The 20182-nt window shown below is 45.8% G+C and overlaps 1 protein-coding gene across 8 annotated transcripts in view; it reads left to right on the top strand.

Annotated features, from left to right (window-relative positions):
* RAP1GAP2 (RAP1 GTPase activating protein 2) overlaps positions 1-20182 on the top strand; it is a 202092-nt gene that overhangs the window by 102252 nt on the left and 79658 nt on the right. For 6 of the 8 annotated variants that reach the window (XM_081890329.1, XM_081890334.1, XM_081890330.1 and 3 more), the window contains one exon: positions 16822-16906. The exons of the other annotated variants lie outside the window; for them this stretch is intronic. In XM_081890329.1, coding sequence (XP_081746455.1) covers positions 16822-16906 — 85 coding nt within the window. The remainder of the gene's footprint in view (positions 1-16821; positions 16907-20182) is intronic. 8 annotated transcript variants of the gene reach the window in all.

The following is a 20182-nucleotide window of genomic DNA, read 5'->3' as shown; positions in this document are numbered from 1 at the left end:
TCTACAGCGAAAAGTCCTCTTCCCATCAGTGGGCCTTTCTTCCACCTTAAAATTGCCTCTATTTTTGTAACGGTGGGCTGTCCAGTGCCATCCTCTTGAATTTACCCCAGATGTTCTATCATCCTGGAGAACTGTGGGTGGAGGGATTAAATGCAGCTAACATAGTCTGCCATGTTATACACTTCCCTGGCAGTAGATCCCATTGATCCACCCAAATGAATCAGTTGTCTGCAATCTGGTGCCCTCGATATGTTTTGCATCCCATCACCCTTGGTAACACTGGCTGGGACGGACTGGATTTGGAGTCTATTGTATTTGTGAGGGTATCAACTTGGGAAACCTGATATATAATGAAATATAGTGGGAGGGAACTGGGGTTGGGTGTTGGGTAAGCTTTCCCTCTAATTCCTGGATCTTTTCCCCCTCTATGCACGCGGAAGCAAACAAAGTTCAGGAAAGGATTCGGCTGGGTTCTGCCCCCTCCCCTTGTTGGCATTCTCAACTGAGTCTGTTGTTATATGGATTCCAAGGTCTCAAATACAGAATAAATGTTGATGACTGCACAAGGTAAACACACATACCTAAGTATATAAACCACATGTCTAAAATAGTATAGGAGAGTAATCCAAAAGCCATCTTGACTCTCCTAAAGACTCTAAATAATTCCTCTGCTTCCTTAATCCTCCTTGCCTGAGAACACGTAGGCAGATAGCAATCAGGGGAAGTTCCTGAAGGGATTCCTCTCCTATATCTACCGTATGAACCTCCTTGGTATTAATTGCCATTGTTTGCCCAGATGTTCTGCACTGAGGGATGTCTGACAGGCATCCAGATTGTCTTATCAAATGCTAATGTTTTAAACAGTGTCTGGAACTTTGTAAAACTTGCTAAATCCTCAGGAATATCACACCTTGGCCTGCCTGAGCCACAGTAACCCCACTTTATGTGTGATGCAATTTTGTAGAGCGGATGTCCTCCTTCTCCACACCAAAATGCAAACCCTTAAAAGAGACACGTCTTCTTGGTTCTGGGTCTCTCTTGCCTTCTTGCTGGGAGGGGAGGGATCTCTGTCGCCACAGAAAAATAAAGATCTGCCTTGCTTTCCACTGCATCCTGCCTCCATCCATTCATCTAAATATATAAAAGGATGTCATATAGAGGAGGGAGAAAGGTTGTTTTTTGCTGCTCTAGAGAAGCGGACACGGAGCAATGGATCCAAACTACAAGAAAGAAGATTCCACCTAAACATTAGGAAGAACTACCTGACAGTAAAAGCTGTTAGACAGTGGAATTCGCTGCCAAGGAGTGTGGTGGAGTCTCCTTCTTTGGAGGTCTTTAAGCAGAGGCTTGACAACCATATGTCAGGAGTGCTCTGATGGTGTTTCCCGCTTGGCAGGGGGTTGGACTCGATGGCCCTTGTGGTCTCTTCCAACTCTATGATCTCTGACCGATCATGGACTTAGGGGACTCAGTCCCTTGAGGAGTTGGGCAGCAAAAGCCAACCACCCCTATATCACTGTATTTCTTATATTTATTTATTTTTAATGGGAGGAAAAATCATGTCACATGTTGGGACGGGCAAACCTGTCATTTTCAGTTTATCCTTGTTTCTCATTTTTCTAGTCTTTGGGTTAGTTCACATCATTGCTTATTCCGCATCCAGTCCACTACTATGGTTAGTTTTTGAAGTCACTTTCATATGATGCTGGCCACAAACCATATTGATCCAGCAGTTTCTTTACAAATACTGCCTTTCAGTGCACCTTTTTCTCTCTCAAACCAGCTTCCACCTGACTAGAAAACTTAAGCCACATTCATCTTTGTTCTTCAGAATGATGTGCACATTTGAGGCAGCCACCACACATATACAGCTGACAGCTTCATGAATAGGAGCTGCGGGGTTTTGTTTTGTTTCTTTGCAGAGGTGGGGAAACCAAACAGGTCTCGTGTGTTAGATGAAGGCCCCTCAGCCGCCTTTCTGATGTGAGCAACACTCTACAAATGTGGCTTGAAATGCAGGAATAAGGTAGAACAATCTTGCTGAACACAGACATAAGTACAGTTTTCCACATTTCCATGTCAGGTTTGGGGTGAATTACTACAGATTTCCCCCCTCTGCAATTTTGCCTGATATGCACATTTCTGCAACCTGAATTTTATCTCATATGCCTCTTTTGTATGTTACCTTCATTTACATATGCATTTTAAATGCACAGTTCAGACATATTATTATTATTATTATTTCACACATTACTCAGTAGGGAAACTGTATTGTTTAATCTGGAGAGGTGTGAATTTTGAAGGATGGCTGCATTTCAGTTCTTGCCACAGTTCAGGACATGCAAACTAGGTAGGTTCGTCTTTTAGTGTGAACGGAACTGAATTTCTCCCCCACCTCTTGCCAGACATGGACTCACCTTCATTATCATTTGTTGTGTCAGAATTAGCAGGTAGCTTTCGAAGCAGCACAATTAGGAGAAGTGTCTGTGGGAGGAAATCAAGACAGGGAAGTCAACATATTGTCTGCTTTCTTTTTTAAACGCGCCGCTACCAGAAGTAGTTTTTTTGGTTGAACGTTGAAATGAACTTCCCATCAACTTTGAGCAATTTGAATGGATGTGATGACGGCACCTGTGGCCTTGTCTCTTGGCCAAATCAAAACTTTATAAAGAAGTTCCGCGGGATATGCACCTAGGATTGCAAACCTAACCAGATCAATGGGCTGCAGGGGGGGTGAGGAGATACTTTTGATGAAAAACAGCACCTCCCAGGGAGTAGCGTTGAACTAACAGGTGGAAATCGAAAGGAAGCCAATTTTGGCTTGGCAGTACGATTACTGTCCTAACAGTAACATTTGTTGGACAGTGAAATAGGAGGTGTTAGGAATGTGGCCCTCAGCCAAAAAAAGGCTCTCTGCGCTTTGTGTATAGGATTGCAGCCAGGGGAGGAGGAAGGGGGACAGTGGGGCTGTCTGCCCCGGGGTGTCATCACTGAGGGGGGTGACATTTTACGCGCCGCCTGCCCGTGAATCCCAAGCCTACCCCAAACTGCCGGGGGAAGGGGCGGAGCTGCGCCGCGTTACCAGAGCCCTTCCCCCTTTGTTTTGACAGCTCAGAGGAGGCTTGGGAGTCATGGATGGGCAGCGCGCTGTTGCCCCCGACTCCCTGGCTGTTTCCTGGGGGGGGGAGCCACCCCTGAGCTTTCAAAAGGAAGAAGGAAGGGAGGAAGGCTGCTGGCAAAGTGGCGTGGCTCCTTCCCCGCCCTCTGCCCAGGAAGCAGCCTGCCATGGGCGGCTCACCCCCTGGGATGCTCACCCCGCCCCCCTGGCCCCACCCCTGGGTGCACAGCATGTGTGCCACTCCAGGTGCTGGAGCAGCTAGCTCCACCTCTGATTGCAGCCTAACATTGCATATTGCATTTATACCATGTTTACTCGCAACCCATTTTAAGGCTAGATTTAAAACCAAGTTCGTCTTTTATAGCTTCTGGGAAGTTGTTCATGAAGAAGCCTGACACCGTCTTTGCTAAAGAATTGCAAAATAGGAGCTACACTTTGCATATCCAGATGTTAGGGGAGAACTTGCACACTCTTAGCACAACTGGTTCCACTAGATTGGAAGTCAGATCTGTGAATCTTCACCTCCCCATCCCACTCAAGGCTCAGATTTTACCTTTGATGGAAGGGTACTTCTCTCCTACATAGTCCTACATAGTACACAAATTCAAACCACTGTCCTTGGTGGACCTCCCAGTGTGGTGTAGTGGTTAAGAGCGGTAGTCTCGTAATCTGGGGAACCGGGTTCGCGTCTCCGCTCCTCCACAGGCAGCTGCTTGGTAACCTTGGGCCAGTCACACTTCTTTGAAGTCTCTCAGCCCCACTCACCTCACAGAGTATTTGTTGTGGGGGAGGAAGGGAAAGGAGAATGTTAGCCGCTTTGAGACTCCTTAAAGGGAGTGAAAGGCGGGATATCAAATCCAAACTCTTCTCCTTCTTCTTCTGTGCCTTGCGGCTGGCAGAGGTACTTTGTGGCCTTTCATATTTCATACCCAGGGCTTTGTGTTTTCCCAGACAGGCTGCTCCTTTCTATTGGCTTTCAGCCAACCTGATGTTGCAAAGGGGTGAGATAGCAGAGGCCCAAATGAGGCACAGCAGGGTCACCATTATTTTTTTTGCAACACGTTTTCCTATAAAGCAGGGTGGGGTGAGGACTTCACTTTGTGGTAAGAGGAGGTTGTGGGACCCTTCCCCCTACCATGCCTTATTTGTAGTCCTTTCTTGCAGACCTCCTTGCAGTCTCTTGCTCCAGCTGCCTTTTTCTGGTGGTTACTAACCCTGATGCTGATGTTCTCTCCCCACTTTGGAAACCGCAGGGGAAGAAAGTGCTGCCGTAATGCTCAGGCCCTGTTTGTGGGCTTCTCATGGGGGGGGGGCACCTGGTCAGTCATTGTGAGGACAGGATCTGGGACTACATGGGAAAATCTCTCTACTCAGGTTTCTTTCTCACAGTTTCAGTTTCTCATTTTTCTAATCATAGGTTCTGTTCTCCACAGTTCCATATCAGCCTGTGATTTTTGTTTGGTTTTAAGTCCTAGTGAAAATTCACCAGCACTTTAGCGTTAATTTCTTTCTGCAATGCAATCTCTCCCCAATATAATGAATTTCTGCATGTTATACAGTGGTACCTCTGGTTGCGAGTGGGATCCGTTCCGGAGGCCTTTTCGCAATATGAAAAGAGTGCAACCCGCAGCGGCAAGTCTGCACATGCGCGGTTGCAATTCGCTGCTTCGCGCATGCACACGTCATTTTGCGCTTATGCGCATGCGCGAGCAGCAAAACCCGGAAGTAACCTGTACTTCCAGGTCGCCACGGGATGTAACCTGAAAGAACGTAACATGAAGCGGACATAACATGAGGCATGACTGTAGTAGTAGCAGTAGTAGTAGTAGTAGTAGTGCTAATAATAAATTTATACCTCGTCCATCTGGCTTGCGTTTCCCCAGCCACTCTGGGGGGCTCCCAACAAAATATTATTATTATTAATAATAATAATAGTAAAAGCAATAAAAGGTCAAAAATTAAAAACTTTCCTAAACAGCCTTCAGATGTCTTCTAAAAGTCAGATAGTTGTTTATTTCCTTGACATCTGATGGGAGGGCGTTCCACAGGGCGGGCGCCACTACTAAGAAGGCCCCCCGCCTGGTTCTCTGTAACCTCACTTCTCGCAGTGAGGGAACTGCCAGAAGACCCTCGGTGCTGGACCTCAGTGTCCAGGCTGAAAAATGGAGGTGGAGACGCTCCTTCAGGTATACTGGGCTGAGGCCGTTTAGGGCTTTAAAGGTCAGCACCAACACTTTGAATTGTGCTCGGAAACGTATTGGGAGCCAATGTAGGTCTTTCAATGTAGTTGCCAATATAAGCATTTTCTACGCACAATTTACCACACCATAAGCATTTTGGTACATGTTACTTGGTGGGAGAACCATGTTGCAAAATCTGGAGAAGTGCCAGTTTCAAAGGACGACTGTGTTTTCTGTTTGCACATTCTTTTGAAAATTGCCAGTGAGGTATTTTCCCTTCGTTTGTTTTATCTGCTTCTTATTTTGTTTCGTTGGGGGGCTAGTCACACTAACTGCAACAATAAAGCTTTGATTTGAGGTAGGTTTTCCCTTCAGATACAAACTTAATCTCCACCCTCCACATCCACCCACCACTGCTGTAATACAGTGGTACCTTGGAAGCTGAACCCCTCGGCTCCCAAAAAAATTGGCTCCCGAATGATCGAATCCCAAAAGTGAGTGTTCCAGTTTCTGAACAATTTCCAGAAGCTGAATGTCTGGTGTGGCTTCTGCGGCTCCCGATTGCCTGCAGCACGCTCCTGCAGCCAATCAGAAGCCACACTTTGGTTTTTGAATGGACTCCCAGAATGAATTCTGTTAGAGAACCAAGGTACGACTGTACTCTCCTGGGATTTGAGGTGACTGTTCCAAGACCACTGGCAGTAAAGGTAAAGGTAAAGGGACCCCTGACCATTAGGTCCAGTCGTGGCAGACTCTGGGGTTGCGGCTCTCATCTCGCTTTATTGGCCGAGGGAGCCGGCGTACAGCTTCCGGGTCATGTGGCCAGCATGACTAAGCCGCTTCTGGCGAACCAGAGCAGCTCACGGAAACGCCGTTTACCTTCCCGCCGAAGTGGTACCTATTTATCTACTTGCACTTTGATGTGCTTTCGAACTGCTAGGTTGGCAGGAACCACTGGCAGTGGGTGAATGCAAAAAGCCCACCTGTTACAGTTGCTCTTGATTCCAGTCTGACACCAACAGGTACTGTATGTAATGAAAATGTCCTTTTGGGGACTATAACCCCCCCCCCAATAAATATGTGGCCGTTCAACACACCTGTGCAAAGTGACAATATAATTCTGTTAACAAAGATGCTGGATTCCTGCCAGCCCAGATTCTGCCCACTGTTCATTTGCTCGCTTCACGGTCAAGCCAATTCATTTCCTCCAGGCTCCAATAATTGAAAACCCAATTCCGAACTCATTTCAGCCTACTCACATCATAAGCTCTCCGTTTTCAAGGATAGCTCTCTTCAGAGTCAGATAAAACAGTCCCTTCGGCTGTTGGCGGGCCCTCATTTCATTCCGTAGCATGAATTCGCTGGGGCCGAAGCTTTCCTCTTTCCCCCCAATTTCAGAATTACAGCACAACTCCGTGCAGGTTATGAATGCCATAAATCTTTAAATAAAATATTAAAAAAACAGTGTTTGTGCTGAGGAAAGTCTCATCGGTTTCCAACATATCCTACCCGCTTATTTGGATGGTGGGTATTGTTATAGCCCAGTAAGAAAGAGATTGTGCATCTGTGGAAAAGGTTCCATAGAGGATGAGTACATTATATCAGAATATAAGAGGATCCCTGTTGGATCAGGCCAATGGCCTATCTAGTCCAACATCCTGTTCTCACAGCAGCCAATCAGATGTCTGTGGGAAATCGTCAAGCCACACCCAAGTGCATTTATTCTTCTGTCCACCATATGCCAGCCCTAGAAATAAACTGTTGCCTTACTTTGAGTTGCAGTGTACAGGATGGCCAATACAGAACATGGTAATTGACTTGCTCTCTCACGAATATGAGTACATATCTTATCAAGTTGTTTGCAATTGCAGCCAAGAAAATCCTAGTGAGAGGCTTGAGCCAAACATCTGTGGGGTGTAAAAGTGGCTTGTTAATTTGAGCAAGATAAACCCAAGACTGATCCTAGGAAGTTTTAAGGTTGATTTTAATTTTGATTGCATTTTAAGCGGAGAGTATATTTAACCATGCTTTATGTCAGTGCTAGGCATTTTGTACTGCATTTGCAATGGTCCATGTATACGGGCAACAAATATTTATTGGACATTGGATTTCAATGTGGCTTTCTCCCATGTCTGTTGCCTTCTGTAGAACTCTTCGGAGACCAGGAGGATGGGGACAAAACTAGAATGAGTTAGTTTTGTCTGTCATGGGCTCTGGCGCCACCTACTGTTAGGCTCCCTTCCTTCTGCCCCAATGGGAACTAGCCACCACTGTTGTCATGGGCTCTGGCGTCACCTACTGTTGGGCTCCCTGCCTTCCACCCCACTGATCTCACTGAGCACCAGCCACCACCTGTAAACAGGTGTTCCTCGACTTGTGCATGACCACGTGTATGCACAGCACCCGGAAATATCTCATATCTCATAGAATCAGAGTTGGAAGGGACCCTGAGGATCATCTAAGTCCATCCACCTGCAATGCAGGAATATGCAGCTGTCCCTTACGGGAATCGAACCTGCAGCCTTGGCATTGTCAGCACCACGCTCTAACCAACTGAGCTAAATAAACACACAATTCAATTCAAACCTGGAAATGGCAGGAGAGAGCTGGAGAGTCATCGTGGCTTGTGATGAGATTCTTCCCAGAACCTGAAGAAGACATCAGCGAGGGTGGAGGAAGCCCCATAGAGACTGTAGGCACAGTGGGGCTTTGTTTACACTGCTCAGCCTCCCCGCCTAACTGCTGATGTGCGGGGTAGCACAGTAGCAGAAGCAGCAGCTACTATGCTGTGTGTCCTCCAGCCTCCAGCTGGCCCCAGAGCTTCAATTCTAGTTGTAGATATTTTGAGGTACAGTATTTTTGGTATGCATTGAAGGCTGAGTGGTAGAGAGGGCATTTACATGGCATTGAAATCATGCTCTCCACTTTACATGATTTCACTTATGGCGTGGGGGGGGGGGCTGGAACGTAACCTCCACGTAAGTGGGAGGATGTCTGTATATACTAGCACCAGGTTCAGAGGTCTCTAAGTCTCAGTGGTTGGGGAATAATAGCAGGGGTGAGGCTTCTGTCTTCTAGCCTTCCTTTGGTAAAGGTAAAGGGACTCCTGACCATTAGGTCCAGTTGTGGCCGACTCTGTGGTTGCGGCGCTCATCTCACTTTATTGGCCAAGGGAGCCAGCATACAGCTTTCGGGTCATGTGGCCAGCATGACTAAGCTGCTTCTGGCAAACCAGAGCAGCACGCGGAAACCCCGTTTACCTTCCCGCCAGAGCGGTACCTATTTATCTACTTGCACTTTGACGTGCTTTCAAACTGTTAGTTGGGCAGGAGCAGGGACCGAGCAACAGGAGATCACCCCGTTGCGGGGATTCGAACCACCGACCTTCTGATCAGCAAGCACTAGGCTCTGTGGTTTAACCCACAGCGCCACTCGCGTCCTATAGGCATCTTGCATCTGGCTGGGAAACAGGCATATTGTGGCAAACTAGATGTTGGATCAGGCAGTTCTGTGGTGTGATTCAACAGAGCTGTTACGTTCTTCTAATTGAAGAACTTTTTTGCCCAAGCTTTGCTAGTCTGGTTACATGTTATTGCCGTTTTCTTTACTCTGTTCTGCATTGATTCAAATGCCAAGTGTCTGTACCTTTTGGTAAATATATACTAGAAGAAGAAAAGAATGTCCCATGGTACGTTGTTGATCTAGCCATCTTCAAATATTTGAAGGGCTGACACAGGGATGATGAATTGCCTTTCTGGCACTGCAAATGGCCTCAGGTGGATCTACTCAAAACCGATCCATTTTGGGTAATGCCAATCCGAGGCACACAATTCCCAGAGTCCCCTGGGGAGAGGAATTGATTCTTAAAGCATCCTTAGAATTGTAGCTCAGTGAGGGGAATAGGGGGGTCTCCTAACAACTATCAGCACCTTTCACAAACCCCAAGTTTCTTTGTGGGTAAGCCACGACTCTTCAAAGTGGTACAACAGTGCTTTTCTTCTTTTGGACATTCTGAGTGGAAAAAAGGAGAATCTGAGATGCCTGGAAGTGAAGACTGAGAATATAACACCTACTTGATTGGTGAAAAAGCTGGACGTTAATGCAGCTAGAAGTCATCTTGGAGTGTATACCTTGAATACTTTCAATAGTGTTTATAGATACAACTGGCAGACAGAGAATCTGAAGACCCTCTTTTTTCTTTTCTATGGTTTTAAATTTTTCATAGAATCATAGAGTTGGAAGGGACCTTGAGGATCATCTGGCCCAACCCCTTCCCATGCAAGAATATGCAGCTGCCCCATGTGGAGATAGAACCTGCAACCTTGTTGTTATCGGTACCACGCTCTAACCAACTGAGCTATCAAGTGGTTGTTCTGTTCATCATCCCGTATATATGTTTATGCATTGCTTTTGAAGTTTTCTCTCTTGGATTAATGAAGATCCACACAGGAAGGTGATGGACAGGAGATGGAGCGCTCTGCATGAGAGGCAGGCTAGAGAGGATCTCCCAGGGTGGGAGGCTGAGGGAAGAGGGGGAAGCTCCCAGGTGAGAGCTGGGAGGGTTCACTTACCTGTGTGTGGAGTAAGGGTTAAGATTTACCGTATTTTTCCATGTCTCCAAATTAAGAAAACACCCCTCAGCACTACCCGTGTATAAGACGAGCGCCTATTTTAAACCTATTTTTTGGGTAAAAAAACCCCTTAGTCTTATACACGGGAAAATATGGTAATTATGATAGAGGAGCTTGCACTCATTACTTCTCTCTTTTTCCTGTTTCTTTGTTTTCTTCTCTTGCTTATTCCTGCTTCTCTTCTATTTATCTTCTTTAGATTAGTTTGGCTTTTGTTGCATTTTATGTTGAAAACTCCCAATACAATTGATATGTATAAATAGAGAGATAGAGATAGAGATAGAGATAGAGATGATAGAGATAGAGATAGAGATAGATAGAGATATAGAGAGATAGAGATAGAGATATATAATGGTACCATAGAACTTTCAGTGTATAATGTAGATGAGGTCCATACATTCATGTATACTAAAGAAAAGGTGCATCTGCTCTCCACTCTGACTCCATTCATTTAAAGTTTTATTTGTTGCGTTAGTCATTAGAATTACATTCATTTCATTTCTGATACGGAATGGGGTTCCTTTGTTTCTGTGTACCACCATTATGTTTTTGCCAATGACTTCAATGGGTTGGCATTTTCTGCACAGATAGCATGAGGTTTCCCATCAGCAGGGTGTCAGATCTTCCAAATTTCAAACCGATTGGGGCAAGTGTCCCCACTTTACAGAGAATTTAAAAAGAAAGGCACTGATCCTGAAAGTATTTCATTCCTTCAGTGGCAGACTGAGCTGCTCCTCTTCTGCTTGTGAGTTCTGTGTTTACCATCCCATTTGGTTTCACAAATCCCATTACACCTGCAAGAGATAAGGTGTCTGAAATTTCAGATGGTTGGGACAAAAGGCTCTCATTTCATAGGATTTTTATTATTCTTTAAAGGCACAGGTATATGAATGTGCTGCTCCTTTCCCTTCCTCCCCTTTATGTCCCTTTTCTGTGATGTTCCAGCAGGATTCCACTTGAAAGAAATGAGAAAAAAAGGAAGTTTCATTCTGAACTCATTCATTTGTATTCCCATTCGGGTCCATTAATGAAACAAATGGCTGTCATGCAGTTCATTTTTCGTTTATGGGAATGCGCTGAATGCCCAAGTAGCCATCAGCATGAAACCCAGAATGATGTGCGAACATTCAGTGCGACCTGAAGGTCTCGGAACCTCTGAAACCAAGCACCATCAAATTGGCAGACTTGAACCTTTCGAAGCTTCAGAGCTTTTCAAATCTTCACAGTCTATCCAAATTCTGCATGATGGATCCAGGAGCAGGTTTTCATCTAGGTTTGGATACTGCTGTACACTTGAAGCTTTGAGAAACTGAAATAAGCCTAGACTTCTAAAAAATAATAATAATAAGCCCAAGTGTTTTAAAAATGGAGCTTGTTGCATTTTGAGGGTCTATGTTAACCTCCAGCTTTCACTTATTTAAATCTTTGAGCAGATTTCCTTGATTTTTCTCTCCCCCCCCCGCACAATTTATTTATTTGATTTTCCATATTAAAATTTACATTCCCCTCCTCCCCTTTGTGGGTCTTATTGTTAGTCCTTTCCTTCTGCATCTTTCGTAATGATCCAAATTTCTGTATCTCCATTATGTCCATAGTTCTTCAAGTGTTATTGCAATCCCACTAACAATTTTAACCGTTTACAATGGTTCTTAAGGTAAATTATAAATTCCCCCCATTCCTTATTAAAGTTTTGGTCCTCCTGACCACTAACCCCCTGCCAAGATCCTAAATCTATTCCAAGAAAGTTTTCCCAATTACCATAAACAAATCCCGGTGTCCCCAGAGCAACTGTTACCCAGATTTCCCCCAATCTCTCGTTCGAGTCATCTGTCATGGTGTGTGTTATCGTGCTTTGCCATCATCCTGGAGGTTGTCATAGAAACAAAGGACAAACAGTCGGGTGTTTGGACTGTGCAACCCAGGGATTAATGTGCCAGGCAGAAAAGAAAATGGGATGAAACCTCTGATCGTCTTTCCCTGAACCCTCAACATCTTGACGCTAATGCTCTGCACATGAAAAATTAATAGTCTGGCAATAAATGATTTTAAACACGATCACAGGGCGGGCAGGTCCCTTGATGCCTTTTCAAGACACACAAAGGAGAGAGGGTTTCTTTTTTTAAAGGAAGATAGAAACTTATCTTCCAGTAGGTCAGACCACTGATTCATCTGGCTCCCTGTTGCCTCCAAACTGATTGACAGAGCTTCTCCAGGGTTGGAGACAGGGGTTTTTACAGCCCTACCTGGATTGGAACCTGGGACCTTCTACACAGTGATGGCTGGTAGGGCAGACAGCAGGGAGACCAGTGGCAGTGCATCCCATTTTGCTGTTTGAGATGAAATGGCAAGTGCAAGCCTACCCTGCTGCCACCGCAATTGTTGTCGTTGTTTAGTCGTGTCCGACTCACCAAAGCTTCCTTTAACTAGGTTGTGCAGCAGCAGTGTGTTCCATCAAAATCTCACGAGGTTCGGGTGAAAAATTGCTGGAAATCAGCACTGTCGCCACTGTCACTTCTCTGCCTCTGGCAGAGTGGGCAACAGGGGATTCCAATGCCTGAGGTGGCTATTTCACCCCACCTCATGGGTAGGAAGGCCCCGAAGGAGACAAAACGCTAGGCAGAGCCAGAGTCAGCTCCTCCTAGTTTAGTCCTCATCCTCTCCCCTGCTGAGCTCAAGAAGTGGCGAATGCTGGGACTCAGGAGTTGTTGTGGTTGGCGTCTGTCTCAAGAGACAATGGAGTGTGCCTCCAGGGGTGAAGTCAAACTGCTGTGTTAACGGCACTGAAGTGATCTCATGGGGCAGTGTGCATGGAGGTCCTGGGCTGCCCAGACAACAAGACCCCCCTCTCGGCCTCACCTATGTGGTCCAAAGGAAAGCAGAGCAATACGTTTGGCACCAGCTTGGCTGCATAAGTTGCCGGAAAGAGGTGTGCAAGGTGCCATCCAACCGTCTTAGGAACTCCACTCTGGATTTGTGTAGGGTTTACTCCTTGGACTTTTCTTCTCCTGAAGATATCTCACAAGGCAGCGGAGGTTTAGGATAAGAGTTATCCTTCTCTTAGATGGGCTACCTTCACAGGTGGACAAGCCCCATCTGCCTCTTACTTCCCTCTACAGCACATGCAGAAACCTCCTTCTTGACCATTGGACATACTATTGGTCTCATCCGCTCAGTCCACAAGAGCATGTCTTCACACACAGTGGAAGTCTCTAACTCACTGATGGTTTGAGACCCATTGGCTACCTTCACACGGTTTAGCCAGCCAGTCAAAGCCATTCCCAGGGTGTGGCCACTGTCACATGCTGATAGCTTCCAGGAGGCACAGAGGAGAACTGAGTGTAGGGTGGGGACCAAAGATGGACAAACTACCCCAGAAAGAGTATGATGTGTCCTCTACCATAGGCCCTCCCCTAACACTCCGCACATCCCGTGTGTGTGTATTTTTAAAATTCATTTTTTATTAAATTTTCCACTTTAACAATCCAATCTAATCACATTAAATATTCCAAATTATACATATACATATCAAATAATCCAAATATTCTGCCAAACTATAATTTTTTTTTAATAGGATTTCCCCTGCTTCAAGTTTGGAAGGTTCTGATCATCTCATATCTCTACAGCTTTTCATAGTCATTTCCAATGGTTCCTCTAATTCTTCCTCTTGTTAACCTTCCTTCTTTTACGGCCTCTGAGTTGTTCCCACAAGTGAGTTGAAACAAGCAACAATGTGTTTCTGTGTGGATTTTATGTCTATGATTCCCCTCTATAAGTTTGCAGCATCTCCTCACATGTTGGTGTTTCTGCCAAATCAATCCAAAGGTCTTTTTGCTGCTGGCAGCCACCATCTTCACTCAGTTCCGATGAAATGTGTGTGTGTGTATTTTTACATTCACCATCTCTCTCACATTTGCTGTTGGCCCTGCCCACATCCAGTGGGTGGTCCTTGGAAGGTTCTTGGGGAGCAATGTGACCCTCAGGCTGAAAATGTGCTTCCCTTCTCCTGGATTCAAGCATAAGGAGATCTCTGTTCTCAACCAGATTTCTTCACAATCAGGGCATAAGGACAATAGCCCCCAGCAGCTGCCATCTGGAGAAGCACTGTCTCAGGACATGAAGGTTCCAATTCACTATTGTAGTTAACAGTCATGGGAAGAGTTCTCCACCCATTTGTTTAATCCTCTTTTTTAAAGCCAGTGGCTGCTAGGACCTCTGATCCAACAGTCTCTACTTAAATTCTGAAGTTCTCAACTATTGTCAGAGGAGGCTCCATTGCAATGGAGTAGTCTAACCTAGAGGGGGACGCGGGTGGCACTGTGGGTTAAACCACAGAGCCTAGGACTTGCCGATCAGAAGGTCAGCGGTTCAAATCCCCGCGATGGGGTGAGCTCCTGTTGCTCGGTCCCAGCTCCTGCCAACCTAGCAGTTCGAAAGCATGCCCAAGTGCAAATAGATAAATAGGTACCGCTCTGGCGGGATGGTAAACAGCGTTTCCGTGCGCTGCTCTGGTTCGCCAGAAGCGGCTTAGTCATGCTGGCCACATGACCCGGAAGCTGTACGCCGGCTCCCTCGGCCAATAAAGCGAGATGAGCGCCGCAACCCCAGAGCCGGTCACGAATGGACCTAATGGTCAGGGCTCCCTTTATCTTTACCTAGTCTAACCTAGAGATTAGAGGAACACAGACAAAGTTAGGCTATTCCCCATCCTGACAGGGCCACAACTGGGCCACCAGATGAAGATGGAGCTCTGTACCTCAGAAGGCACTTGTGGCTTCATAGACAGAACTGCCTCTGAGTGAGCCTTTCCTTATAGCTCTCCATTCACAGAGGCAGAATCACACATTTTCTGCAGCAGTGAGGAAAACCGCACTTGGAGCCGGTTGGTTAAAAGATAACGGCTTCCGACTTGTCCCTTGGTGGGACCAGCTCATCGTAATTCTGCTCACAGGCGGCATTAGCTGGCACAATTATCCTGACCGCGCCAGCTGGTGGGTGGTGCTCTGCCCATGTCCGCCACCAATTATTCATCTGTTCTCAGTTCCTGGGGTTAATTTATTTGGCATTTTTAGTCGCAAGCATTTCATTAGATGTGCGTTCACTAGGAAGCAAATGGTATGGATTTATGCAGAGGGGCAACGGGCAGGAAGAGTCAAGTGCAACTATCTTGTAAAGGTAGTAAGAGTTGCTGATGCTGGTCAGTAGCCTGTTTGCTGGCTGGAGTGGAGGTCCCGACACCCTCCACACTCTTCACAGCTACTTTCCAACTATGTCTATGTTGTTGTTGTTTAGTTGTTTAGTCGTGTCCAACTCTTCATGTCCCCATGGACCAGAGCACGCCAGGCACTCCTGTCTTCCACTACCTCCCGCAGTTTGGTCAAACTCATGTTCTCGCAATCTCATTTTTGACCACATATTTTTCTTTACAGCATTGGACTTTCCTTTCGCTTCCAGGCATATTCGCAACTGAGCGACCTTTCGGCTTTGGCCCAGCTGCTTCATCAGCTCTGAATCTACTTGTACTTGTCCTCCACTCTCCCTCAGTAGCATGTTGGACGCCTTCCGACCTGAGGGGCTCATCTTCCAGCATCATAACTTTTATATGCTTGTTGTCTTTGTCCATGGAGTTTTCTTGGCAGGGATACTGGAGTGGCTTGCCGGTTCCTGCTCCAGGTGGATCACGTTTGGTCAAAACCCTCCACTATGACCTGTCCATCTTGGGTGGTCCTGCAAGGCATAGCTCATAGCTTCTCTGAGTTATTCAAGCCCCTTCGCCACGGCAAGGCAGTGATCCATGAAGGGATCTATGTCTATACTGTGCATCAGAGGTCTTCAATGTGGTGCCCTCGGGCACCAATGCGCCTGCCAGTTTTTGTCCTATGATGCCTGCAAAACTACTTAGTAAATATCCCCTTGAAAATCCACAATGCACAAGAATCCTGGGAACTGTAGTTTACCCCCGCACAGAGCTACAAATCCCGGCACCCTTAACAAGCCACAGTTCCCAGGATTCTTTGGGATCAGTCACATGCTTTCAATGTGCTTTAAACATATGGTGTGTGTGCATAGCCAAAGCGTAGCAGGGCTGCCTCTGGAACTTGACATTATTCAGAGAACAAGGGAGTGTGCAATATTAAAGAACTGTTTCCAATTTGTTAAAATAAAGAAAAAAAGAATTCTGCGCTATGAAGTAGTTGCAGTGAAAAACATGCTTTGTACATCTCCCTGTTCATTAGGCTTTCCTCCTGAAGTTCAGTCTGGGCAGGCCATGATAAACTCAGAGCGGCACATTTCTTCCTTTCTTCCTTTTTTGTGTGATTCCCTGGCGGTGATCTGGCATAACCGTGATCAGCATCTGTTCTGCTGTGCATCGTGTCCTTTCTGTCGAGCGAGAAAGATATGAGCAAACATTACAGAGTCAATAGATAAGACCAGATGGAGAAACTGGGGACAAGGAAGAGTGGGGCGGAGGGTGGGGGGGTGGGGAGGGAGGGAAATATTTTTTTTTGCAAGAGTGTTGCCATAGAAACCCAGCTCTATATAGCTAACCCTCAGCTTAGCCCACTAATAGAAATTACCTGGAATGGATTTTACCTGCAACTTACATAGCAGGTATAGGCTCTGTTGATGTCTCACTTTGGATGCCCCAATGAAAGACCTTCTCTGCTTTTAGGGGCCATAAATAATTGGATAAAACAAAGGATCAATATGAATTCTCTCAAGAACTAGGGTTATTCTCTCTCCCCCTCCCTCTCTCTTAAAAATAATAGAATGGGGAACTTTTTTGGGTTCAGAATTCTCAAAAGTTTCCCCTTCTTTTTCTCTTTGGGGTTTTCTGCGCCCTTTAAAAGGCCAGGAACGAAAACGTTAAGATCAATTTCTCCTTGTATTACAGGAAACAAGACGTGTTGAACAGCACAGATATGGCAGCTCCAGAGAGACCCTTATCTCCACCGCTCACTGCTCCGCCAAGCATGAAGGTAAGCGGCTTATGGGATGCATTATGGCCGGTGCGTCGCATGTGTTATTTGCATGGCTGGGCACTGCCCCAACTGCAGGATCTTGCAGTTGTATTGGAGCAGAATGGTTCGGCTTATCTGTTGCAGTCACATCTAGCCTAAGAGTTGATATAGTCTTTGCGTCGCTTCCTTCCAGCGTTGCATTCTTGAAAGGCCCAGGGAAGGTAATGTGAAAGTGCATATTATTATTAAGTTTAATAGTAATCTTAATGATGATAATAATAATGATGATAAGTAATTTCATTAATTTATATACAACTTACAATGACTCCTAAGCAGTTAACAAGCATGGTAAAATTCAAACACAATAAGAGCACGCCATACAACAATTCTAACGTTAAAGATATATGGATATAAAATATGCAATCAAAGAAGCCCATTAAAAAAAATAACAAAACATTTAAAAGAGCAATTCAAGCAGTTGTACCAGGAAGTTCAAGTTCAGGGGAATACCTAAACAGGTGTGGCTTTGAGAGCTGGCGGTATGCCAATGCAGATGTGGCCTCACATATACATTGTATGCATAAGGAATGAAGGAACACAATGCAGAAGCTGCAGTTGCCACAAAATTGGAATCAATGGTAAAGACGACCATATATCTATGAGGTGGAAAAGCTGTTTCTTCCATTATTGCCAGACTAGTGACCTCATGTATAAATGCAGCAGAATGTGTTGGAAATTGAGTGATAAAAGCCCTTTTCCAACGAGCGAGAAGATTTCGGCAAGGAGACAAATACCATACCTGTCAACTGCCCCAGAAATAAAATGGGACATCCTGTTTTTTATTTTGAAAGGACAGTGGCCAAAATGGCCGCCACAATCTTGCATGATTTTGGACTGCATTTTGGGGGGGCACAGTGGTCCAAAACACGTGTTTTTGGGTGCTGTTCTTGAAGAAAGCACTTGGGGGGGGCATGATGAAACATGGGTCACGTGACTCGCACAGGCTTGCAGACCCAAAAATGGTTTCCAGGATTTGGGGCATGTCGTGTTGGAAGGTATGAGATACCACTGGATAGTTGGGGGTCAAAGCAGGAGGTGGGGCACTATGAAGAAGTCCTCTTCCATCAGGCACTGCTTGCTTCCAGTACTTGAGATCAGTTTTCACCAACCTGTTGTCCTTCAGCTGTTGGGGGTTGTTGCCGACTAAAGTCCTACTCAGAGTAGTACTCAGAGTAGACCCATTAACATCTGTGTGCCTAAGTGAGTCACTTCCATTAACTCCAGTGGCTCCACTCTGAGTAGGGCTAGCATTGGGTGGAACCCTTGGACCACAGTTTCCATGAGCTGATGGGAGTTGTGGTCCAAAACACTTGGAAGGCACTATGTTGCCGATGGCTGCTTTAGATAGTCCACTGGCTAAATTATTCCTGCAGGATCAGAGAGCTAAAAAGCCTAGCAGGAAGGTCTTGGCAACTGCAAGGAGCATTGATCAAATATTTCCAGGATGCCCAGATGTTATCAGAAGTCTGCTCTGGAGTTCCTAAGCAACCACAAGATGATTCCTTGAGTTCTTCCCTCCTTCAAAGACTGTACAAAGAGCTCCACTGTTTGTTTGCATTTTTGTTCAATTCTGGGAGGGAAGAAAGGATGCCGCTGTTGCCTAGCAACTGTAGGAATCACTCACTGCCATCCACAAATGGTTGGAAATAGGATCGCCACCTGCTTGCTTTTTTTTAAAAAAATCCAATTCCATATGGGAGCTGAAGATCTACTTGCTGTGTCTGGATCTAGAAGCCCAAATTCCAGGAACGGCTTGCAAGGGAGGTGAGCAGGTTGGTTAGATCAGCCCCCCCCTCAAGGTAAGGGCCAAAGTACAGTGGTACCTTGGGTTACATATGCTTCAGGTTACAGACGCTTCAGGTTACAGACTCCGCTAACCCAGAAATAGTACCTCGGGTTAAGAACTTTGCTTCAGGATGAGAACAGAAATCGTGCTCCGGCGGCACGGCGGCAGCAGGAGGCCCCATTAGCTAAAGTGGTGCTTCAGGTTAAGAACAGTTTCAGGTTAAGAACGGACCTCCGGAACAAATTAAGTACTTAACTCGAGGTAAATGTGATTTGTTTCACTAAGAGGCAGCCTCAGGGGCTGCTTTGAAGATGAGGGAAATGGTGTTTTGGGAGAGGTGTTAGGCCTTTCCTCCAGTCCAAATGGCGCCCTCTATAAACTCTGCTGGGGTGGGACATCTGCCCTCCCCTTACAAATTGGTACAATCAGTAATGTCAACTGCTGTCAGCGGTAGGTCTTCTAGAGAATGTAGCCTCCAATATGTAAAATGCTTAGGAAAATGAATGAGATGATGTTCAGGCTGGATCATCAGTACAGTGGTACCTCGTGTTTCGTATTGTCCCCCTTACGAATACTGTGGGTTACGTGCTCTGCTAACCTGGAAGTAGATGGCCCTTGCTGCGACCTTTGCCCCGGGATGCGAGCGGAATTCACGCTCCAGCAGTGCAGCAGCAGCGGAAGGCGCCATTAGATAAAGCGTGCCTCATGTTACGAGCGCTTTCCTGTTACGAACGGACCTCCGGAACGGATTAAGTACGTAACACGAGATACCACTGTACAAATTGAATTTGGGCATGCCATGCGATGACTTTTTGGACGATGTAAGAAAGCAACATACATCTCGGGCAGGGATGTCAGAGAACATTTACTTAAACAAGAGCATGACTTGCAGTAATTTTCATGTTTGTCTGAGGCCAGGAGTGGAAATCGCAAAAGCAAATAGGACTTGTATTTTGCTACTGTTGTTTTTTCAGTCTGCAAACGTTCAGTAAATAATTACTTTGCTTTCTGTATTGTTTTCGACATTTCCCTTCCGTCAAAATTACGTGCTGATTGTGATGAACACAGCCTGGGATGCTGCCTTGTTGCATTCTCAAATCAAGGATCATTCCTTGTTAGAACAGAATTTCCCTCCTCCTCCCATATAGACTGGTGCATTAGGAATAATAATAATAATAATAATAATAATAATAATAATAATAATAATTGTACCCCTGCCCATCTGACTGGGTTACTACACACTGAGAGCCAGTGTGGTGTAGTGGTTAAGAGCAGTGGACTCGTAATCTGGTGAACCGGGTTCGCGTCTCCGCTCCTCCACATGCGGCTGCTGGGTGACCTTGGGCTAGTCACACTTCTCTGAAGTCTCTCAGCCCCACTCACCTCACAGAGTGTTTGTTGTGGGGGAGGAAGGGAAAGGAGAATGTTAGCCGCTTTGAGACTCCTTC

The sequence above is a fragment of the Podarcis melisellensis genome (genome assembly GCF_964234715.1).
Source record: "Podarcis melisellensis genome assembly, chromosome: 15".
Classification (NCBI taxonomy): Eukaryota; Metazoa; Chordata; class Lepidosauria; order Squamata; family Lacertidae; genus Podarcis; species Podarcis melisellensis.
Note: the sequence above shows the minus strand (reverse complement) of the source record. Positions and strands in the feature narration are given on the sequence as shown.